Raw genomic sequence first — 22,041 nt, forward strand, 5'->3', positions numbered from 1 at the left:
TTTTTGTCCACCGAGTGGCTGGGTTCTCGTGTCAATCATGAATAATTCAACGGCGCCTTGCCTCTTGCCGCACCCCGGTCATATCCGGCAGATAATCTTGCACTGCCAAAGTGCGCCACGTTTGATGTATCGCTGATTTGAGCTATCGGGGATAGCGTCTACTTGCCTGGCGGTGATTGGGGCCGCCAAAGTCGGCCGAAGGAGGGAGGGAGGCTTTGCATCCCAGCTGGTCGTAGCAGAGACGGCCAACTTGAATCTAGATATTAGCAGAGCTTGGCCCAGCCAGGCGGTATGAATTGACCGGTATCCGTCACTCTTCGTAGCCAAGCGTAACGGCGTCTGGAAAGGGCATGTCGACCGCCGCGTGGGGACAGAGGCAACATCATGTTAACTCTACCGCCACGCGGCTTCAATTCATTAAGGCTCCTGGCAAACTATGAATAGTGCCATATTAGCTGCTGCTCCGTGTTAGTTGTAATTGTCGTAAACCATAAATAGTCGTGGAGCAGAGTAATGAGCGAGAGCCTGTCCATCCACCACTAATTAGCGCAAACGTCGCCAGAAGGCGATACCCCGCTATAAGACAGCTGGCTGTGGAGTGAAGTTTGGAATTAGAAAAAAAAAGAAAAAAAAAAGAAAAAAAGTAAAAGCAAAAAGTTCACTCGACCTGAGCGCCCGCTGCAGCCCGACACGATGGGGAATGTTACAAAGGCTTATTAAGCGCCCTGTCGCTGGGCGGAGCTTTCGTGTCCGGTTTGCTTAGTGACCACGGCGATTCGTTCAAACGATGCTGTCCCGGCCTCTTGGCTGGCGAATTACTGTTCGCCTTATGGCACCGATATTCTAGTCTAGTTAATAATAGCGCTTCGTTTGTCCACGCGGGCAAGGCTAGACTGGCAATGGCAAGTGGTAGCTTTGGCGGGTTGTCGGGCATGTCGGGCAACTTTTTAGACGAGCCATCAATGCGTCTCTGGTCCTGCGCGACCTCTGAACTAGTACTTTTGGCCGGTCAAGGGTGTGCTGGTTGGAAAAAAAAAATATAAGAAAAAAGGGTCTTAGACATTGGCCAGTGAGAGCGATGCTTGATATTTTTTTTTGGTTCCATCTGTGACTTGCCGAGGGGAATTGTTATAACCACGTGTTGCCTGAAGACGTACTACTGAGGCCGGGATGGAAAGCGCCCCAACAAAGTCGACGTGTCTCGATGTGTTTCCTGCGCCAAAAGTCTCGGGACAAAGACAAACAGAGCGGAAGGTGGAGTCAAGCATCTAGCTCAAGATCAATATACTTTGTCGAGCCACTGCTTCCACTTGCGGCCCAATTTCTGCACCGGAGTATATGCCTACGAACCTGTCCATTGGTGATAGTGCTGTCCGCCAAAACAAAGAGGCATGGAAGCACGAGCCTGGGAGGTAGGAAGCTATGGCCTGAGTTGCGTCTGTTTCACTTAACGAAGGCATTACTTGCCATGTATCAACTAAATAGCAAATGGCGCGACAATTGCGCCGTCTGTGCTCCCTGGACAGATTGTTGTACAAACTTGCTGAATGACAAGCGAGCCGCCGCATGACGGCGCCTCCAGCGCGCTGGGTTCAGCAGATGCAAGGCTGGTCGTTGGGGTTGTGTGGAGAGGATGTGGTAGGGGGTAATAGCGGAGGCGTCTTTTTGCATGGGTGTGATGCTTGCTCGTTCACTGACCACTGCTGCGGCTTCGGTTTCCCGGATCAATCAACCTGCCGTCTTTGTTTCCCTTCGCAGGTGAGCTTGCCGCGAGTACCCCATCGGCGCATGGCGGGGACAATGCCGCATGCATATGGACTCGTTACTTGGACACCCTCGCCCCGGGGTCATAAAGTAGGCGAAGCAGCCTCGGAGACATCAAGAAATGGCTGGCGGCTTGAGATGAGCTTTTCTGAAACGTGAAAGTTTGGCCTAGCTAAAGGCAGGTCCGAGGAGCGCCTCGCTCTCACATGACATTGCAAGCGTTTCCAGTCGGGTCTGTCGAGACTCGAGCGTTATGAGCAAGCAGGTAGTTCAAGTACGGAGTCGTCGAGGTGAAATCCTGGCGGAGCGCGTCTCCCAGCAGAAGAGTCATTTTGAAGCTGAGGAGAGTATCCGTATGCTGCGGGCCTGGTACCCTTGTCCCACTCTGGCTGCAACCCAGTATTTGGAAGAGCTAGAGGGCGGACTCTCTCAGTCAGGGCCAAGGTGCTGGAGCGGGTTCGTGAGGGGTACGAGGTAGACAAAGGCTGTGGAGGGTGTTAACGCCGCGTTTAGCGCAACCAGCTTTCGTATCGTTGACAGCGCCTGTGTGAAGTGCACGTACAGTACAAGGTGTGCGAGGGTCCACGGTGTGAGACGTGTGCGAGAAGGCGCCGTGTGGCCCAGAAGGGAGCAAGGTTGACGATTGGCAGCCACACAGGGGAGTCGTCGAAACGTTGAGACATGGCACCTGCAGCCTCTAGGCAGCTAGGCACGCTAGGGTCGGCAAGCTGAGTGGTGTGAGTGGTGTGGGCAGTGGCTTGGAGCAAGACCCTCGCCAGATGGTCACGCAGCATTACTGGTACAGTGATCATTGATCATTGGCACTGGCGCATAGAAGGCTTCTGAGCAGGGACTAGAAGCCTTGGTTGCGGATCGCTCTATTTATGCCGAGAACAAATCGTTTTGGCAGCAGTTGCGTGTGGTTACATTGCTTCGTGAGTGCCGTGCTGATTTTTCTCAGTGGATGCAAGCCAAGGAGACGGGACAGTCAGAATCTGTCGCCATCGCCGGCACCGCACGTATGTACCTTGCGAGCGTGCTGCACCCGCTTCGCAGATGATGAGTAGCCCCGGCGGGCTACTTTGGCCACACTGGGCACGAGAGGCGTGACAGCATGGTAAATAGTTACAAGCAGGACCCAGAAGCGTTGAGGTTGCTGCGGCAGAAGGCCAAGACAATATTTAGGTCATGGGCGGCTGTGCCGAAGGCGGGACGCCTGCTGTGGTATCAGTGCGGCACACGAGACGCGGCCTGCTGGCGGGCGGTCAAAGGCAATATGGCAGCTTGACAGCGATGGACCGACCATGTGTCTGAATGACGATGGTTGACGAGAGGCGCTGCGCACTCCAAGGAAGGTGACAGACGACGGACGACGCGTGATGTTCCTAGTAGGTTGGTACGGTACCCAGACAGCCAGTGTTAGCCGAACTGCGATTTCATGTGCACCAGTAGCGGCGTCTCAATCGGGCAATGTACGCGGTCGCGAGTTTCTGAGAGACGCTCCACTAGACGCACGCGCACGGAGACGGGGACATTTTGGTGTGGTCTGGCACTTCTGGGTATTTGGGGGGCAAGTGGCCGAGTGATCAAATGAGCGGCGTGCTGGATCATGAAAAGAGGCGCATGTGCTTGTCATTTTCGCTGGCGGCCGACGACAAGACGAAGGCGGGGCGGAGGAGTGGGTAGACGGTGGAGAGGAGATGAGTACGAATAACTAGACGAGGCGACAGACGACAATCCGAACCAAGGCCTTGTATATTGGTATTGATAACGGCGTCTGCCGCGAGGCGTTGACAGAAGCGTCTTTGGTCGTTGTGTTGCTCGAGGAAGTACCAAGTCGTAGTGGTAATGGAAAACTCACGAAGTGGACGAGTGAGCAAACGAGGCTGTCACAAACGCCTGTTTGACGGGCGCAGGCAGCGAGTCCCGATTCAGCGCGACTAACAATGAATGACGCTTACACTGGCATTAAATTACCGTGGATGGTGAGGGCTGTTAGAATGGAAAGTACGGATTACCTAGGCACTAACTAACGATATACAATAAATACCTAACTTGTGCTGCTTGTGAAGGAAGCGCAGACGGAGCGCAAAACAAGTGGCGGCCAGGCTGGCGAGGACCAGGACCCGCTAAACGAGAATTCAAGCGGGCGGGCCGGACGGTGGCGGCTGCCATCGCCCTATTGAACTTCGCGAGGCGAGGTAAGGTAGGTCCAGCCTAGCGTGCCAGTGCCGACCTATTTACCAGGTAGACATGCAGATGACACCAATGCAAAGAGATGGCTTATTAGAGATAGATAGATGGCAGAGAAAAAAGAGACGGCACAAAAAAAAAGAAAAAAAGAAAAAGGCACTTCATGACATCCCGTTTGGGTAGAGAATGGACAGAAGACCAAATAGCTGCTTCCCTGTCAGTGCTTAGCCTCGCAATACCCCAGCCATCTCCCATCTTGTCCCAATTATTACTAATTCACGTACAAACTCTTCCCCTCATCTGCTCTCCTTACGCCCGCCGAAGGCCTCCTTCATCGTCGTCGTCCTCTTCCAACGACACTCTAATAATCCTCGACAATCATCAGCGGGCCCGCCTAGGTATTCATACATCCTAGCCCAGCCATTACAAGCCACGCCTGACTGCCGCTTTCTTATTGGCCCCAACCTGCGCGCTCGCATGCCGCCCACTCACACTTGTTCGCACACGCTCTAAATACACTGTCGCACCCGCGCGCGCACACGCTAAATACTGCGGGTGTGGGCTTGCTCATTTGGCCTCATCAACTCCTAGACTCCTAGTCCTTGACTCTTGTCGAACGCGACGCCCACCCCCCCCAAACCCCCGAACCACTCCGCCTGATCCCAGACGAGCAGCTCGTGGGAGTCTGTCAAAGTCTGCCAGACCATAGACGACAGCCGTGGTAGCACCAGGAGTGTTCAGTAGTACCGTAGCCACCGCGCTCCATATTCGTAGTTAGGAAGCAAGTCGACGCTGCCCGCATACACCCGCGCGAGGGGAGCACGGCCGACGAGATGGCATAGCCTGGCGAGGAGAGAGGCTGTCAGGAAAAGTGAGGGGTAGGTGGGCGTCTGCCGAGCGTTGCGTCTCGGCGGCGATAAGTGATGCCAATATCACTCCCCATCGCTCACTGGCTCAGTCGACTCGATAGACCGACGACCGATGACCGACCACTCCCTACGAGTCTACGACTAGCTCAGAGTCTCCAGACACACACGCCGCCTCGGGCTCCGCGTTCCGCTGCCCGGGCTCATTTGTTGTCCAACCCTGTCGCCAATACCAATGCCAATACCTGAGCTCGCCGCTCGACGCTCGTTACGCTGACGCCCGCCAGCCCAGCACGCCTGTACGGAGCACACACACGGGCTTGCTGCTAGCCTCAGTCCGCCAGTAGTCTCAAGCGCCTGGCCGTCTCGCACACGCCCCCTCCCTCACCACTTCTGTTACTAGCCTCTCTGCCCGTAGGTGGGTTGCGAGTGGACTGGACTGTGCAGTGCCGCATAGCGCCGTCTCTCCGACTTCAGCACCAGCCAAGTTGCCAGCAGGCGCCCCTCACACCCCCGGAGAAGCGCTCCTCGGACCTCTCTTTGCTTGTCTGCTAACCCTCAGGACCCCCTGGCCTCTCTTTCTGGGCCTGTCGCTCTGACTGGCAAGCTGGCACGCTGCCTACGAATACTGCGGCACTTTGGTAGTTACCAGCCTCGACGCAGGACCGACAACGGGCGTGATTGTACCGAGTACTTAATTCAGTACGGTCTACCCTGCTTGTGAGTTTGTACCTATTACCCGCTCTGGCTCGTACCCTTGCAGCCACGCATCCACGCTCTTGTGCTCCGCGGTGCCGCCAAATCTTTCTCGAACCATTGCCGCCTACATACTTACTCAAAACGACCGCATCTCCCCCCCCAGCCCAACTCTCTCGCATCTTCACCTCCACCTTCATCCTCACACCCACGATTGTTGGCTTCCCAGGCATCACACCTCCTCCTCTCAGGCTTCAATCGCATCTTTCGACCAACCCACCAGCCCACTGCACCAGTGCTTTCATTTTCTGCACTGCTCTTGCCTGGCTAGCTTTTAGGTTTAAACACATCCACCAGACGCCCTTCTGCCGCCCGCCACAGCTATCATCTTGGAGGCGCCCTTTCTCCTCACCCGCCATAGTCGCGCGCCAACCTCACACAATTCAATAGTTTCATCAGTGTTACCGGCCGTTTGCCCAGCGCCACAAGCCTTATTTAATAGCTGCCGTCCACTTCCAGCAGCTATTCTTCTTCGTCTGTCCTCCCGCGTCTCGTAACGCTCTCTCTGGACTACCCAGACCCTAGCATCGCGTTTCCGATCAATCACCTATTCGCCTCAACCACTTCCTCATCAGTCGGCTGGCCCGGCAGTAGCAACATTGTCTGGTACCTCGACTTGACAAATTTTGCATCTCTTTGCTCAGAGTGTAAAGAACTTTCACGACACCCATCTCACTCGACGTCAGTCTCACTCAGCAGCAGCCAGCTCACTCAAGGGCAGCTGGCCTACGCCAACTCTATCTCAGCCTAACCCGCAAGTCAACTCACAATGTCTGGTTTTACTGCACTCAACGGAACCTCGCCAAAGGTAGCAACTAAACCTGTTGCTACCGTCTCGAGCCTCGATGCTCCAAACGGCACCACCGACGAGCAAACCGATCTACCAAGTCCGGAGCCAGTGGCAGCTGTCGAAGCTTCTCCAGCTCCAGCCTCGGCGCCGCCACAAGCACCAACACCTGTTGAGGCTCCTGTTCCCGATACTGCTCAGGCCTCTCCCGAATTACCTTTCCCCATTGTTGACGCGGGTTCTCCGACATTTACGCCTGCGCAGGCTCCCGCCGCTCAATCACCAAATCAGCGCGAGAGCTGGCCCACCCAAGGCCTGGAACGTGCGCCTCCTGCGTCTGCATCCAATGAAAATGACTCTTCTAGTAAGCGCAAGCGGTCCAGTTCGAGTGAGGGCCGTACGCAGCTCCCTACTCAACCCACGAAGCGGAAGGCCACCGAGCGCACGCAAGAGCGCACTCCCGAGACTGGGACCGTCGTTTCGCAACAGCAGCCAAATGGCGACCACCAAACCGAATCTCAGCACGCAGAGGCACATGCAGAGGCATCTCAATATCAGACCACTCCATCTGTCCCCATTCATGTGCCCGCCGACCGTCAGCATGCCGGACAAGTCGAATACAGCCCTGTTACGCCCCAGAGCAGCAGCCAGGCTGTCGTTCAATACCAGACCCCGACCTACTCGGAACCACGCTCCGGTGGTGTTGTACAGCATGACCCTAAGAAGCGCAAGCGAAACTTTAGCAACCGCACCAAGACTGGTTGCCTGACCTGCCGCAGAAGGAAGAAGAAGTGTGACGAGGCCAAGCCTGAATGTAAGCCAGATAAGCCCCTTCATCAACTAGCTGGAGTCGCGTTGACACACAATAGGCAATAATTGTATCAAGGGGGCTTTTGTTTGCGCCGGGTATCCTCCCCAGCGTGGCGCAGGATGGCCCAAAATGATCGAAAACAAGCCAGGAGGCGTACCGCTCGAATCCAAGGACCCTAACTATGTGCCACCTGGTGCCTATGGTATGCCTGCTTCGCCCTACACGTCTTCGCAAGCCGCCAATAACGGCCAATCAGCCGGCCCCAAGCGCGAACCTCTACCTCAGTACCGTGGCCACAATCTTCGTGTCGAGACATCAAAGAACTCGGATGGCCCGTCTGCCAGCCCCGACCAGAAGCTTCCGCCGGGCCCCTACACACCCGCAACCAACGCATATCCCACTCCGGTATCAGCCAACAATCAGCCGCCCGCTTTTGGTGATCGCACCGCTAACGACTACCAGCGACACCACGACACTCTCGCACCCCCTGTATCAAGCGCTCAAATCGCGGCTCAGATGGCTCTCTCTCACCCTCAGGCACAACCTCACAACATGACCGTTGCATCTTACGACCAAAGGCGTCCAAGTCAGAAGGAGGAAATGCTCCAAGGAGGTTACTTCTATCAGTTTGACTCGGAACTGATCCTGGAGCGAGATCGCGCGGCCACGGCCTGCTGGCGTTTTAATTCGCTGACGTACCCTCCTACCAACGGTGTGTCTACCGAGGAGCGTGCTCGTCTATTTCTTGAGATTGTGCAGCCGCGTGATTCACCTTCCTTTTCCGCTGAAGAAGCTTCTAGTCGCAGCAATGCTGGTCGTGTTGGACGTCATGTTGCTGTCGAGTCTCCTTTCCATTGCGATTATGGCTATAACATCAGCATCGGTAGCCACGTTTACATCGGGAAAGGCTGCACCATGAATGACGCGGGCAAAATACAGATTGGCGACAACTGCATCATTGGACCTAATGTCAGCATGTACACCGTTGAATTATCTACAGATCCCAAGCATCGTCAGGGTGGTCATGGAGCCCAATTGAGCAAAGCCATCATGATCGACTCGGACTGCTGGATCGGTGGTGGTGTCATAATTATGCCCGGCAAAGTCATTGGAAAGGGCTCTACCATTGGCGCTGGCTCGGTTGTCACCAAGGTATGTCTCAGAACTTGACACTGGCTTGTTGTTTGATTCTTGGTACTAACTCTCCCCTTCTCAGGACGTGCCTCCATTTACTGTTGTTGCCGGTAACCCCGCCCGTGTTTTACGGGGTGTTGCTTCCATGTAAGCAGGCTTTTTGCATGCCGTATGCTGTTCCCCCGGCGCTCTCTCTATTCTCGTTTGCCCTGGTCGAGGGCTCGTTGTCCTTTCATTTACTCCTTTTCTGTATCTTCTCTTCTTGTTCCCGGATATCCTTTATTTCTTTTTTCCTGCAGCGGCTGGAGAGAACAATACTTGTTCGAGAAGGAATTAACAGTACACTTGTTTGGAGGATGGTGAGTGTATATACTTGTTTGACGGGGTCATTGTCAAGTTTTTGTTTTACCTGTATTTATCCTGGTGAGAATGAGTAAAACTTGAACTTATTACTTATTTGTAATTGGAAGCCAATAAAATTTTTCCGCAGAGATAATACGTACGTGACTCTCTGTTTGTCATGGATTAGGTCAGTAGAAGAAGAAAGAAAACGCTTTCCAGATGGCGTTTTGATGGCACTTGTAGAAGCAGGTGATGGACGCGGTCAAAACGTGCGTACTATTCACCTTGTAAGAAGATGATCGGACTTCTCTGTGTGGCCACCTGCGACTTCGTTTCGCCTAATTTATGTTGAAAACTTCCTGCCAGCATTCTACACGCAGCAGTGGGTAACTTTGGCTTACACAAGAACGGGCTCGACAAAACGTCTTGAGACTTTAACGAACCAAAGCAACCAGCCATATTCACAATACTCGATAAACGCCTCGGGAACTACAATATGACATACTCGAGAAGAAAACAAACAAAACGCTGATCTGTGGAAGAAGAAGAAGATTAAGCAAAAGCGAGTCACAAGCATCACGGATGTAAAAAAGTGAAAACACCCATGTATAGTTAGATGGTATCATACGCCTTGCAATATATCAAACCAACCCTCTTCGTTGTTGTTATTTTGTACACGTAGAAATTGATCAATCGAGTCCTGAAAAAGACCAGCGAGGGGCCGTTTATGGGTGTGAGAAGGGCTAAGGGGGGGGGGGGGGGACTACCCAGTTGACGCCTTCTGTGCTGTACAGGAGCGTGTCCAGGTCGGATACCGGGCCGAAGTCGGGCGCGAAACACTGCGCGTCGGGCGCGGCCATGGCCATGTATCCACCCGCGCCGAGATCATTATACATGTCTTGCGAGGTGGCAGGGGCGGCAGCGACGTCGTGGTGATAGTGGTGCGGGTGGAGTAAACGGCAAGGCGTGGGAGGCTGCATCGGCGGCTGGCGCCCCTGCTGCTGAAGGGAAAGCGGCTGTGGCTGGATGGCGCAGCAGTTGACCAGGACCATTGAGCCCTCCGTCTGCGCAGGACAAACACACGGCGGTGGCGGCGGCCGTGGCGGCGGAACGTACATGTCCATTTTCATGGCGGCGAGTCCAGATCTGTGGCCGGGTACACGCCGGCAGAAGACGACGACACGCGCGTCACGGTGCCGGTATCGTCGCAGACTGGCGCGCCGCCGTCGACCCTCTTGAGGACGGCGCGCAGAATCTTGGTGGCGTGCCGCGCGTCGGACGAGTAGGCGCGGCGGCCGGCCCAGACGTCGTGGGAGCGCTTCAAGAGCGCCTGGCAGCGGCGGCGCTCGGCAGGCGGCATGTCGCGCGACTCACTCAGGTCGACGCAGACGACGGTGGAGGCGAGCAGAAAATGCTGGAGCGTCAGATTGGAGACCCATGAAGCGGTCCTCGTGCATGCGGCCGGCGGCGCTAATCTCGTGGTCGAGCTCGAGGTGCATCTCGAGCATGGCGAGGGCGGCGGCGCGGCACGTCTGCTGGGAGCAGTCGTAAGGCCCGGTCGTCCTTGCGCTCGGTCAGGTAGGGGCGGTGCAGCACGCAGAGGCACCTGCGGTATACATGAGCTCGAGCATGATGCGGTGCATGATGGTTGTAGTTTGTGTCGGTGAAGGCGGTGCTGCGGATGGACCCGGATGCGCAGGCGGCCGGGCTGCGCGTCGTGCCACGCCCGCAGCTGGTCGCTGAGTCGCAGCGTCTCTTGGTAGGGCGGCCGCCGCACGGCGAGCGCGTGCAGCATGACGCGTCGCAGGATGACGGACAGCTTCGACTTGGCAATGTAGGCGAGGATGGGCGTCGGGCCTGTGACGGATGCCGCCTATCGCACCGTGACTTGCGGCGCTGGCAGGCCATGCACGAGACGGGCTGTCGGTTGCGCTGCACTCTGTCGGGCTTGCCGGCGCGGAAGACGCTCGTGAACTGGGCTATGTCGGGGTCCGGCATGGTGGGCGCAAGGTTTCGTTCGTTTTGGGGGCGCCGGGCGGACAGGCGAGCTCGCTGTTATAGCGATTTGAAGGCGATGGCAATAAACGCCGACGCCGACGCTTTTGCTGGTCTTTTATGCCAACAACCTCGCACAGCCTCGCTGAATGTATGAGCGCACTTGCAATAGATATGTGGACATAACTAGCCTGCTCCCACTTTTGCAAGCCACGAATTATATGTCTGTGATAGAGAGCAGAGTCGAAGAGCCGAAGACAACCATACTTGTAATACGGACCGGCGCGGGGCAGCTCGGCGAATGCGACGAGAGCCGCGCAAGCTGCTCCGAGGGACGCGTACAGCAATCAGCACAGACTCGTCTCTTCTTTCGCAGGAGTCTTTATAAACTCTAGAAATTGGATCAGACCTTGTATCTACCGATGAAGGAGAAAGAATCGTCAGCTTACTGGTTGCGATTAGCGGGCAGAGCTGGACCACTGGCTGCCTCTTAGCTACTATCAGCTAGTGACAGGTAAGGCAGTGGCCGCCGCTCACTCACGAGATTTTCTGACTCTGAAAGGAGTGATTTCCTTTTCTTCTTCTTTTCGTTTAGATTCCCTGTCCTTTCTTTGAACAAGATTATTCATGGTCCCTGATTGGTTTGAGACGAATACCTCGAAGGACATGGCGAGATGTTGTCGAGGGCTGTCACGCAAGGACTCTTTGCCACCGGAAGAACTCGTGGCAAAAAGACGGAAACCCGAATAAGTGCTCTGGCGCCACCGAAAAATACATCACCAGTAAATGTCTTCTTGAAACCTGATCATCTGCTGCCGTGTGTCGTCGTAAAGCAAGAGCTTGCATGTTTCTGTCTTTGCTGAAACAGCTCTGGCGGGAATTTGTACCCCAGTCTGAACACCACCGGCCTGAAAGCTCCTTGATTGATCAGTCACACTCGACAGCCCTGCTGCATGTAGCCATTGTCATTGAGCGTCCTGTCCTGCATGGGTATTGCCTTTGAGGCCCAAGCGGCCCATCCTGATAATTTGTAAGAAGACATCCTATAGTAGATATATTAGTGAGATTAGAGCCAATTCCTATCGCTGAGGGATTTACTAATTTACAAATACGCGAATAGTATACAAACTCTTGCCCTAGAATGATAGCGCCTACTCTGCATCTATGCTCTCGCGGTTCTCGTCGACAATCAACTGCATCATCTTGAGCGCCTTGTCTTGGTCCCGCAGCTTGCGAAAAGCGTCATATGTGTACTTGTCGGGCTTCAAACCGGTTGCTTCCATTTCTTGCAGCAACGTGACAGTTTCTTTTGTATTTTGCGCCAGTGCTTTGTGCCGGATCAGCGTGTTCCACGTCACCAAGTTGGGCTCAATGTCGAGCTCCCGCATCACTTGCAACAGCTGCTCGGCGAGGGCGTCTTCCCCTTGATAAAGCAACCCTCGCAAAAGAATCGTCATCGTTAGCACGGTCGGGGCTGGATGAACCGTCACTTCCATTGCCGTTTCGTCCGCCAGCTTGCCGTGGTCCGGATGAATAAGATGACTCGTTGAATCGGGCGCTTGGTTGGAGACGTTGTCGTTGTTGGCCGCCGACCTGGTACGTAGAGTAGCTTTGAGCATGTCACCGAATACATGCAGCGCCTCTCTCCACAGTTCGCGATGCTCCGTCATGACCAGAATAAATGTATCATGAATCATGGCACCCTGGCTCTGCAGCAGAAGCTTGGGATATTTCTCATCTTCCTCAAGCCGCGACTTGAAGTACCTGTAAAAGGCCAGTATGTCCTGCGGGTGAGAGAGCGACCGTATATAAGCTCGCAGCATTACTGCATCGGCCATGGTATTGGGTTGCAGCTTGGTCTCTGCAGCGTCGCCTTCGGTTTCGAAAACCTTGTCCACCACGGGCAAGATAGTGTGCACAAAGTCCCATTCGCGATCCAGGGGGTCACGAAATTTATCATCCACTTCCTTGTCAATGCCCTCGTCGCTCAGCAGCAACGGCAGCGAGTCTGGCAGCCACCACTGGAGAGACTTGAGCTCAAACTTCTTTGCATACGTCTTCAGCATTGGGCGAAACATTGGCACCGACCAAGGCGTCTTCATCTTCTTGCTGTGAGTTTCCGAAGTCGCAAAGTAAAAGACTGCATGCAACGCGTTGCTAAGCACACTCGCAAACGAAACTGGCGTGACTTTGGCGACCAGCAAAGCCTTGGTCACTGTTTCAACATTCAAGCTGGCTTTGGCTCCAGCAAACACAGTGGTCCAGGCCCTTCCATCGAGTTGCACGCCGTGTTCCGCGAATAACAAAGCCAGGTGAATTGCCTCTTCAGTCTGCCCTGCCTGACACAGTGTGGACAGTAAGGCTGTGAGAGTGATTGTATTTGGCGTGTAGCCGTGCGCCATGAACAGTTCTAGAGCATCTTTTGCTGCAAAACTATCCACCCCCTGCGACTGGTAGTCGCTCATGGTCTTGAACTGTAGCAGCTTCGTGACCACACTGGCCGATGCTGCATCATTCAATGCCGCGCCGTTCTCCACCATAGCTTTGAGAATCTCATAAGCCGTATTCTTGTAAGCGACTTCGCTAGCGAGCTTGCTGGCAAACTGTAACTCAGTGTGCCGATGAAGTCGAAAGTCCTTCTTCTTCAACATATCATAAAGATCCTTGGCTTGGGCCGCCGGCAGTCGCGCCGCAAAGAGGCCAACAGTGTGTTGCCGGAATGGGACATGGCCCTCAGGAACATCTTCCAACATGTGGGCTAGTAGAGCCAAAACCTTGTCAGCCATCAAGGCTCTATCGTTTGCATCTTTGATGCTGTCGAGCTGCAATCTCTGTCCCATCACGTGGAGTACATCGTGTATGGCGTATCCGGGCGGCAACGGGTTCAAGGTCGCCTCCAGAACCATGGCCACCTTGCTTGGACAATTCGTTAGCGTCGCGAGCATGACCGCTGGCCACTCCTTCCGCCTCTTCTCGATACTCAAGGCTTCCCAGGCATCGCGCATGCTTGTTACATCATGATGTTCATATAACCACCTGCCCCGATCGTTGCTATATCGCAGAGCAGACTTATGACCTGTGTTCAGCTTCAGTATTGCATTCTTCCACCGATCGAATTGTTGTTGCACAGAATTCAGCTCTGATTCTGAACATAGGAACGGCAGATAGCCCCGCTGCCGTTCTTTCTCGCTCATGTGTGCTCGTACGCGCTGCAGCTGCGGCTTGTCTCGCTTCAACCGGGGAGATACGTAGGGAACATGAGATCTTTTGGGGGCCACTGGAAATCTTCCAGCCGCCAACGTCTCGTTGGAGTGCACCGACGTTGAATGTTGAGGGGTGTGTGTGCTTCGTTCCGCTTCGTCAGCCGCATGCGCATTCTCAAACCTGTTCCTCATGGTCTCGTCCATTGTTGTTGAGTATTGTCGTGATAGAAGCGAGGTACAGGGAAATTTAGGAACCAGGCATTCTCTGCGCAGCGTATCTGCCAATAAAAGCAGGGTCAACGTCTGCGTCATGCGAGCCTGGCCAGTGTGGGCACGTCGTGATGCTGAGCGTTGCGCCGCGTGTGCTCTCAAGCACAACTCCCTCCTGGCGCCATGCATTGTGATTGAAGCGCACGTTGAAGTCGTATGCTATACCATTATTCGTTCTCCTGCCGCGATACGCAATCGGAAAGTCATAAACATTGTCGCTCCCGTTGTCGCGTGGTGAGGTTTAAGGGACAAAATTAAGGTGGGCCGTGAGCACCTTGTCTTTTTTCCTGCGCTGGCTGTCGCACTTCAGCCTGGCACGCCTGGCATCGACTTTCTTCTGCCCCACCAATCTTCAAGCTTCTCGACGCAAGAGAAAAACATTGCAGCTACAGATTTTGGCAATTGAGCAAACCGGTGTCGGACCCTACTGCACAATGTCGTCGCATACCGCGCTCAGCGCCGCCTCGGAGGATCGCAAGGCGCGTCTTGCCAAGCTCAAGAGCCTCAAGCGCAAGCAACCCACCGACGAGTTCGTCGCACCCGAAGCCAACGAGCGATTGCCCGCCACTTCCAGCCACAAAGAAAACGAGGATGCCGACGGCGAGGATGCACCTCCTGACGTGACACATTTGCACCTATCCGGAAGAAATTACGACCCGGAGACGCGCGGCCCAAAGCTCGGATTCGAGGCGCCGCCTACTCTGGCAGACGACAAGGCCACGCTCGAGCAGCAGGCCGCGGACCTCGAGGCCCAAGTGAAGCAGCAGGCGGCAACCGAAGCTGCTGAGCAAAAGGGCATAGACCTCTTTAAACTGCAGCCAAAGAAGCCCAATTGGGATCTGAAGCGTAACCTGGAGCAAAAGATGGACGTCCTAAATGTTCGCACAGACAACGCTATTGCGCGCCTGGTCAAGGATCGCATCACCGCTGCACAAAAGGCGGCTCAAAAATCTTCAAGCGGAGAGGATGTTGAGGCTGCCGGAATGGACGGTGCTACGCTTGTCGAGTCTCTCAGAGTACGGGAGCAGGAAGAGGAGGAGGAGGAAAGGCGAGAAAAGGAAGAAGATGAAGCGCTGACCGCATAGGAAGGGTTGTTGGACGTGGAAAACTGTTGCATTTGTCCTTGTACATATAAACATGCGCCTACTGGTGTAAATATTGATACCCTTCATTGTTACGCATATTACTTTATTGCCGCTGCATTGCTCGCGTCATAGCCAAACGTTGGCTGAAAGGGCTGAGACTGCGCTCTCTTGTGTCGCTCCTAGGCGCGGTGTCTCGTCGATGGCGATTCCTATCTCCATGATTCCCCTGCTCGCCATTTCTGTCTCCTCTGTCACCACGCTCACGTGGTGACCGAGACCTGCGACGACGCTCCCCGTCTCTGCGCCTGTGATCCGAGCCCCGGGGAGAAGCTGGTCGCGTATCCTCGCGCCGTTCTCTGGTACGTCGTGGCGACCGACTTCTCGAGTATTGCCTCCTATGTCGCGACTCTTCCACTTCCCCAGCCTCTTCCCCGCTTTCAGAGCCGTATCGGTCTCTTGGACGTATGGGCGGCGATGCCGAGCCAGCGCGCGAGTTGGTGGACACAGTTGACACAGAGTCGACAGAGGGCGACCTCGGTCGTCGCGGGGCCTCATCCGACTCATCATCCCTATCCTCCAAAGCGCGTCGCCTTTCTCTCTCAGATTCCTGCCTAGCCAGTTCCTCGTCTGCGGCGCCCTTCCTATAGTTGTGTCAGTCGTGAATTGAGCGAGTGTCATAGGCAGCATACTTTTTCTCCAAAGGGTTTGGAGCATCATTTGTGAGCTTTGGAATGAGTTTGGGGTTGCGAAGTTGCTGTGTTCGCGATGGTCGAGAGACATATGGTCGCTCCTGAGCCGTCGCTTTGCATTCATATGAATAGTGCCGTTCTAGATAGTTAGCGGCAATGAAAAAAAAAAAGCTGAGTGGGCAAGACATATCTCTTTTTAAGCACTTCTGACATTGTACATTGGCCGGCGTTGACCGTGAAGGTCCGCTGCGATAGGAATGCATTTTCAAGCCCTTGATCCTGCCGGGACCGAGGTGAAGGCTGCTGCTTGTACGGATACTGGCACTTGTTCTACTTGGAGCCCATCACCAGATGCTGGCAAGACCTCCAGCCTTGGTGCACGTGACCGAGTATCCCAGGTTGGGCTTCTCAGCCAGCTGCTAGACGTGACGGACATGGATTAGACAGTTTTCATTTTAGAAGAAAAGAAATACTAGCTGGAAAGCTGATTGAGTTCTTTCCGAGGTTCCGCCAACCGAATAATTTAGATGTATTTGCTGTATACATTTATCTGCGCTTGCTGCCGTCCCGCCATGCCATGTACAACCTTATGGGCTGGCGACGGCATGACTAGGCCTACCGAATAACTTGACAGAGGATATGATGAAATTCAGGCGACACAGCAAGAATGAAAATCATTTCCTTTCTGTCGATGAAAATATTTCAGGCCTTGTCAGGCCATGCAGACAACTGCAGACTGTCTCGGCGACCCAGCCCAGTCACCTGACTAATGGGTATCCAACTAAACGCCACAGCCGTGGGAGGGCGGCCGCTCGAACAAGATCCCAGAACTTTTGACCTGCCGTGCCTGCGTCTAGGAATTTATTTTTCTGTTTGGAGCGACTACCCGAACCTCGTCGCTTGCGTTCTCTCAGTCAACCAGAATCTTGGTGCATACGACCCGGCTCTCGTTATCATTTTTCTTGTAAGTTTCCTCTCTCTTGGGAGTTTTTTTCTCCCCCCTCTCAAGCGCAACTGCCCCCCCCCTCCTTGACGTCTGCCACAATTTCTCCAGCCCCACGACATTTCTTTTCGAGAGTCGCAGAACGTCGACGCCGACGCACCACGAGAGCTAACTCGCCTCTGCAGCGCAACTTGACTGCGAGACGGAAACTATTCAACCGTCGTTCTGGTCGATACGATACTTGCGAGCGTCTTCAAGATACCGGAAACCATGTGCTACTTTTCTCGATCATGAGACTTCCGTGGTGCCTTCTCTGCTAAACTTATTTCGACCGGCTCTGATTTTTTTGAGTTTCTGTTGGCTCTGCCGTCATTCTCGTCTCTTTTACGCGCCTTGTATCGCATCCGTTCTTCTTGACAAGACGGCATTCAATTTTGCAGTCTTCTGCTACTGCAGCTATTTATACCCCCCTTACCAGCGCAAACGCCCCCTGCAGCAAACGTACGTCGTAAGGTCAACGCTGTTTCTTGTTGCTGTCGCACTGCTAATGATAGAGGCCACAGAACTAGAATTTCTAAGAAACTGCCCTCACTTTCTCCTACCAATGGATACTACACAAAGATCTCTTGCGACCGACCCCGTCGTCGTCGTTGGCGCATCGCACATACCAAAGTCAGTTGCCATGCCGATGAAGCAGCAACCCGCCGGCATCCATGCGGCTGCTGCATCCTTAAGCAATCTCAACTTGAATCCGCACCTCTCGAATGCCGGCGCCGCGGACAAGCTCCCGATTATACAAAGAATCGACTCCAGCTCCGACTCAGGGACTAAGCCTCCCAGTCTCGACGGCAAAAGCATCACATCAGGAACCACTTTCGCGCTGGATGAAAAGGAGTCTCTTCGTCCAGATGACAGTGCAAGTGTGCAAGCGGCGGCTGAGGATGACGATGCCGCATCTCTTGTTGCTGGGTCGCGGCTGGGCTCGGAGGCGGCTGCTAGGGCCAGAGCCCGGCCTGCCATTGCCATGGGAAGCCATGTTGCTGGTCTTCTCACCCCACAAAGCACATCCTCGGAGCAACAAGTTGTAAATGGCGCTGCGCTACAGCTTGGTGGTGAGGTTGGATCGTCTGATGCGCTCAACGTCATCTACCGTCAAGCGCCCGATGATAAGCTCCTCGATGCGCTGGCTTCGCCGCGCGATCGCTTCTTCTTATTGCGGCTCGAAACAGACGTGATAAATTTCGTCGAAAACTCCAAGTAAGATTCAGCATACCACTGCAACTCGTCGACTTTCTAACATGACGCTTAGAGAGCCTTATATGGACCTACCACCATCCAATTCCTTCTGCAGAATGTTGACCCACAAACTAGCAGACTACTACCATATGACGCATTCTTACGAACCGCATATCGGGTCTGTTCGGATATTCCGAACACCATTCTGTCGGGTTCCGGCGTCGCTGGCACAGATGGTTCCGGCGCCGGCCCCATCCTCCAGCAACACGCCACCGCCTGCAGTCTTGCCGCGAAAGATTATGCGACGCGGACAAGAAGGCGATAGTGCTGCGGCTAGCGCCAGCCCCTCCAAGGCTGCTTCTGAGACTGGTAGTGATGCAAAGCAGCCTGCTAACCAAAAGTGAGTTGCGCATTACTGTGAACGCAAGCCGGAGCTAACACATTGTAGGCTTTCCCGGGAGCAGCGCGAGGAAGCGTACAAGGCCGCCAGAGAGCGAATCTTTGGAAGCTCCGAGGATAGCCCCGCAGGTTCGTTCTTGTCGATACCCTTCATGATGCACTATACTCACTCCTTCAAAGCGGACAATGACGCAGAAGTTGGCATGTCTAGAACGAGCTCTGCGTCCGCTAATAGGTCAAACTTGGGCAAGCGTGGAAAGGCATCCAAGCAGCGCCGCGATTCGGATGGCTTCGACTCTCGACACCAGTACCAGCCTTACTGGGGACCTCAGCAACAAACATGGGTGCCGCAACCGCAAACGCAATATGGACCACCCGGTGCGCTGTATGCTACCGCTGGACCGTCTAACTACCAGGTTCCGCCGAATTATACGCAACCAGGGCCAACCTATGGCCCGGTCCCTGCCATGCCACCCAATGCCGGATATCCTGCCTATCCTCCCGCACCGGTATGCGCAGTCCTCAACCCCCAAAGGTTAGTATCCAACTGACTTGATATAGTATCCCGCTGGAGGAAGCCCTGTAGTGTACGCACCGCAGCCGCAAATAGTGCCGAATACACCATCTCATGGGTGGCAGCCTACTTACAACGCGCCTGGGCCCTACCCGCCGCAGGGTCCTCCTCCACCTGGAGCACCGCAGGGTTCTAACCAAAGCCCCGGCCCGCTCTACGGCCCTGGTGGGATCCCCTACGCATTCGGGCAATTACCCGCAAACGCCAACCCGCATGACCCCAAAAGCCAGCACCCCATCCCAGGTAGCTATAACCGAAACCATGGCTTTAACCCCAAGACACAATCATTTAGCCCTGGAGTGCCCATGGCTCCTGTTCACGCACCGCAGCCGCCATTTACTGCACCCGGATCGCATCATAGCAGCCCTCAAATCGGCACACCGCCTCATCTGGCTTACACGGGTTATCAGCCCCCAATGCCTCCTCCATACGGTGGTGCGTACGGCATGGCCAGACAAGGCTCCAATAACTCAATCCCATCGTACCACGGCCCTCCTCAGGGCACGCCTCCACATGTGGCTATGCAGCCTCCCCAGCATATGGCTCAGCAACCGCCAATGCCCGTGAATAGCAGACCGCCTCCCCATGGGCCGGCACCCAATGGCCAAATGTACAGCCACTTGCCCACGTACGGAAATCCCGCTTCGTTGCCCCAGAAGCCAGCTACGGGAATGTGAGAGCAACACTTGCGACTGTCAATCTGTCGGATACAGACATAGAACGGAAAATTGGTGAATGGCGCAAATGGCATGGATTACAGCATATTTGGGCGTTATGATACGAAAACGAAAAATCAAAGGGAAAGGGCGGATTAGGATAACTTTTTGCATCTGGCCTGTTATATATCCATAAAAGGGGCAAAAGAGGAAACAACATATCATAGAACGCAACGACAAAGCACGTTTCAATGTTTACACTTGAATGGACAAGACCTACACCCACGCGAAATGATCGCGGTAGAAAGACTGTATCCTGATGTTTTTGAAGATTGAATTTTCTAAAAAAAGTATATGTTTGCCAAGCAAATCATGACTTGTTCATGTTTTTCTTCTTTGCCTAGCCCACGTAACGCCACGATGAAATCTTTTTTATCTTTCTCTCGGAGCAGCAGCCCTCCCCAGAGACCCGCGGCCTTTCCTCTCATCTCCGACTGCCCGCAATCCCCTTGTCCCCGCATACCGACTTCCCTGTAATTCAATATAAACCCAAAGTACACGCAGCTGCACACCGAAAATCAGCGGGGAGAAGGAGGGCGGGTTGGATTCCAGAGATATCTGCTGAACAGCTTTTGCGTGTCCAACATGCAAAAAGAACCCATAACACACACAAAAAGAGCGTCATTTGAAATTCGTTCTTTTGATTCATTTCATCTTCTTGTTCATGCCGAGGTAGCCCAGGATAGGCTCCGACTCTATTCCGTAGGTTCACGGGGTTCTCTAGGTTCCCGAGGCTCTCTGGGTTCGCGCGGCTCGCGCTGCTGGCCGCCTCCGCGGCCACCGCCCCGGCCGCCACGCTTGCCGCCGCCGCCGCGCTGATTGCCCTTTTCGCCGTCGCCGCCCTTGCCTTCGGCATCCTTATCGATGGCGACAAGGTTGGCGGTGGCGAGGCGCTGGGAGAGGTCGATCTGAGTGCGGATCGAGTTGGCGAGGTAGCTGACCATGAGGACGTCCTGAATGTGGTTGTTGAAGTCGTGCTCAATCTGGGCGGCGTCAACCTTGGGAGCGAGCGACAGAGCGCTCAAGAGGTACTGGCCGAGGGCGTTGTTGGGCTCCTCATCTTCGTCGAGAACGCTATTCACCCACTCGCTGACGCGGTCCAGGAGACCGATGGTGTGCTCAATGGTGCGGCCGAGGCCCTCGATATCGGAGGGCAAAGAGGCGGTGCGCGACTCAACATCCTTGGCCGAAGCGACGGCCTCGAGGGCGCTCTTCTCGCCATCGCCGTAGATCATCTTGTGAGGGACCTGGATGAAGAGGCAGCTGTCGGCAGCGCGCTCGGCGTTGACGGCGACAGGAGCCGAGATGTAGCACCGCGTCTCAATGTCCTCGCCGGGTTCCGTCGAGATGGTCATGTGGACGGCAGGGTGCGGGAACGTGCCGGTGTCGGGGCTGCCGAAGAAGTTTTGGATGAGGGCGCTGAAGCTGTTGAGCTCGTGCGAGGTCGTGTACCAGCCGAGGAGCGATTCGCGGGGCGACGCTTTGAGTGTGAGGGCGAGCATGCTCTTTTGGTATTCGACGTCGACCTCAACTTGGTCCTCCTCCTCGGTGTGCGGGATGGCAAAGCACGAGCGGACCTCGACTTCGGTGCCATCTTCAGATCGGGTGCCTACCAGGGCACCAATTACGCGGGTGGGCTGAGCGCCGTCACGGACATCGCGACGAACGGCGTGGTCGAGGATCGAAAGGATGGCCTGTTCCGGTCCGTCAGCAAATCGCGGTGTTCAAGAAGCAAGTCTGCCAATAGCTTCCCCTCAAAAAGTAGAGAGGCCAGCTCGCAGCGTGCTGGAAAAATCGTGGTTACCCACCTCGGGCTGAATATTGACACTGAGGGGCGCAATGTTGGTCTGGATGCCGACGTTGGCGTGTGCCAACGGGCGCGCAAGGTGTATAAAGCGCTCGGTAGCGGCAGCCATACTGGGCAGATTCAAACTCTCGACCGGGGATCGTGGTGTTGTGCTGGTCGGGGCGGGTTGCGTCGTGGAGGGCGGAAAAAGGACGGGTGGTGGTGTGCCAGCAAGTTTCTTTTCCCACAGCGAGGAGGGGCTGTTCCTTTTGCGTGTGCCAGCCAAATTTCAACCTCGATTTTGGGTATTTGGCTCGTTTGGCAGGCTCCGCTGGGGTTGTGCGCGCTAAGATAACCCGTTGATAAGCCGGTGTGGCGGTGCAAAATTTGAATGGCCCACCTTCTGTGGCTAGTGCTTCAAATATTCTTTTCATAAGTACTAGGGTCTCAATCTTTGCTCTGGAAGTAATTTTCGGTACAACTCATAAGAAC

General features: G+C 54.7%; 8 protein-coding genes across 8 annotated transcripts; 3 read left to right on the top strand and 5 right to left on the bottom strand.

The window, feature by feature from the left end:
- Nucleotides 1-2,193: 2,193 nt before the first annotated feature.
- BBA_08202 (uncharacterized protein) lies at nucleotides 2,194-2,558 on the bottom strand (the record flags this gene model as incomplete). The annotated part of the gene is made up of 2 exons (XM_008603299.1): nucleotides 2,194-2,249; nucleotides 2,327-2,558. 2 exons carry the CDS (start codon nucleotides 2,556-2,558, stop codon nucleotides 2,194-2,196), a joined length of 288 nt encoding a protein of 95 aa, XP_008601521.1.
- A 3,790-nt stretch (nucleotides 2,559-6,348) lies between these two features.
- BBA_08203 (bacterial transferase hexapeptide) lies at nucleotides 6,349-8,462 on the top strand (the record flags this gene model as incomplete). Its single annotated transcript, XM_008603300.1, has 3 exons — nucleotides 6,349-7,180; nucleotides 7,236-8,329; nucleotides 8,394-8,462. 3 exons carry the CDS (start codon nucleotides 6,349-6,351, stop codon nucleotides 8,460-8,462), a joined length of 1,995 nt encoding a protein of 664 aa, XP_008601522.1.
- A 1,317-nt stretch (nucleotides 8,463-9,779) lies between these two features.
- Nucleotides 9,780-10,651, bottom strand: BBA_08204 (uncharacterized protein; the record flags this gene model as incomplete). Its single annotated transcript, XM_008603301.1, has 2 exons — nucleotides 9,780-10,526; nucleotides 10,592-10,651. The coding sequence occupies 2 exons, from the start codon at nucleotides 10,649-10,651 to the stop codon at nucleotides 9,780-9,782; spliced, it is 807 nt and encodes a 268-aa protein (XP_008601523.1).
- A 1,148-nt stretch (nucleotides 10,652-11,799) lies between these two features.
- On the bottom strand, nucleotides 11,800-14,055 carry BBA_08205 (pentatricopeptide repeat domain-containing protein; the record flags this gene model as incomplete). The annotated part of the gene is made up of 1 exon (XM_008603302.1): nucleotides 11,800-14,055. The coding sequence occupies one exon, from the start codon at nucleotides 14,053-14,055 to the stop codon at nucleotides 11,800-11,802; it is 2,256 nt and encodes a 751-aa protein (XP_008601524.1).
- A 500-nt stretch (nucleotides 14,056-14,555) lies between these two features.
- Nucleotides 14,556-15,206, top strand: BBA_08206 (cwf18 pre-mRNA splicing factor; the record flags this gene model as incomplete). Its single annotated transcript, XM_008603303.1, has 1 exon — nucleotides 14,556-15,206. One exon carries the CDS (start codon nucleotides 14,556-14,558, stop codon nucleotides 15,204-15,206), a length of 651 nt encoding a protein of 216 aa, XP_008601525.1.
- A 126-nt stretch (nucleotides 15,207-15,332) lies between these two features.
- On the bottom strand, nucleotides 15,333-15,986 carry BBA_08207 (uncharacterized protein; the record flags this gene model as incomplete). Its single annotated transcript, XM_008603304.1, has 2 exons — nucleotides 15,333-15,847; nucleotides 15,896-15,986. 2 exons carry the CDS (start codon nucleotides 15,984-15,986, stop codon nucleotides 15,333-15,335), a joined length of 606 nt encoding a protein of 201 aa, XP_008601526.1.
- A 1,456-nt stretch (nucleotides 15,987-17,442) lies between these two features.
- BBA_08208 (R3H domain-containing protein) lies at nucleotides 17,443-19,724 on the top strand (the record flags this gene model as incomplete). Its single annotated transcript, XM_008603305.1, has 5 exons — nucleotides 17,443-18,095; nucleotides 18,148-18,474; nucleotides 18,523-18,602; nucleotides 18,654-18,982; nucleotides 19,035-19,724. The coding sequence occupies 5 exons, from the start codon at nucleotides 17,443-17,445 to the stop codon at nucleotides 19,722-19,724; spliced, it is 2,079 nt and encodes a 692-aa protein (XP_008601527.1).
- Nucleotides 19,725-20,458: 734 nt separating this feature from the next.
- BBA_08209 (Mov34/MPN/PAD-1 family protein) lies at nucleotides 20,459-21,679 on the bottom strand (the record flags this gene model as incomplete). Its single annotated transcript, XM_008603306.1, has 2 exons — nucleotides 20,459-21,457; nucleotides 21,572-21,679. The coding sequence occupies 2 exons, from the start codon at nucleotides 21,677-21,679 to the stop codon at nucleotides 20,459-20,461; spliced, it is 1,107 nt and encodes a 368-aa protein (XP_008601528.1).
- Nucleotides 21,680-22,041: the final 362 nt, after the last annotated feature.

This window comes from Beauveria bassiana (genome assembly GCF_000280675.1).
Source record: "Beauveria bassiana ARSEF 2860 unplaced genomic scaffold BBA_S00032, whole genome shotgun sequence".
NCBI lineage: Eukaryota > Fungi > Ascomycota > Sordariomycetes > Hypocreales > Cordycipitaceae > Beauveria > Beauveria bassiana.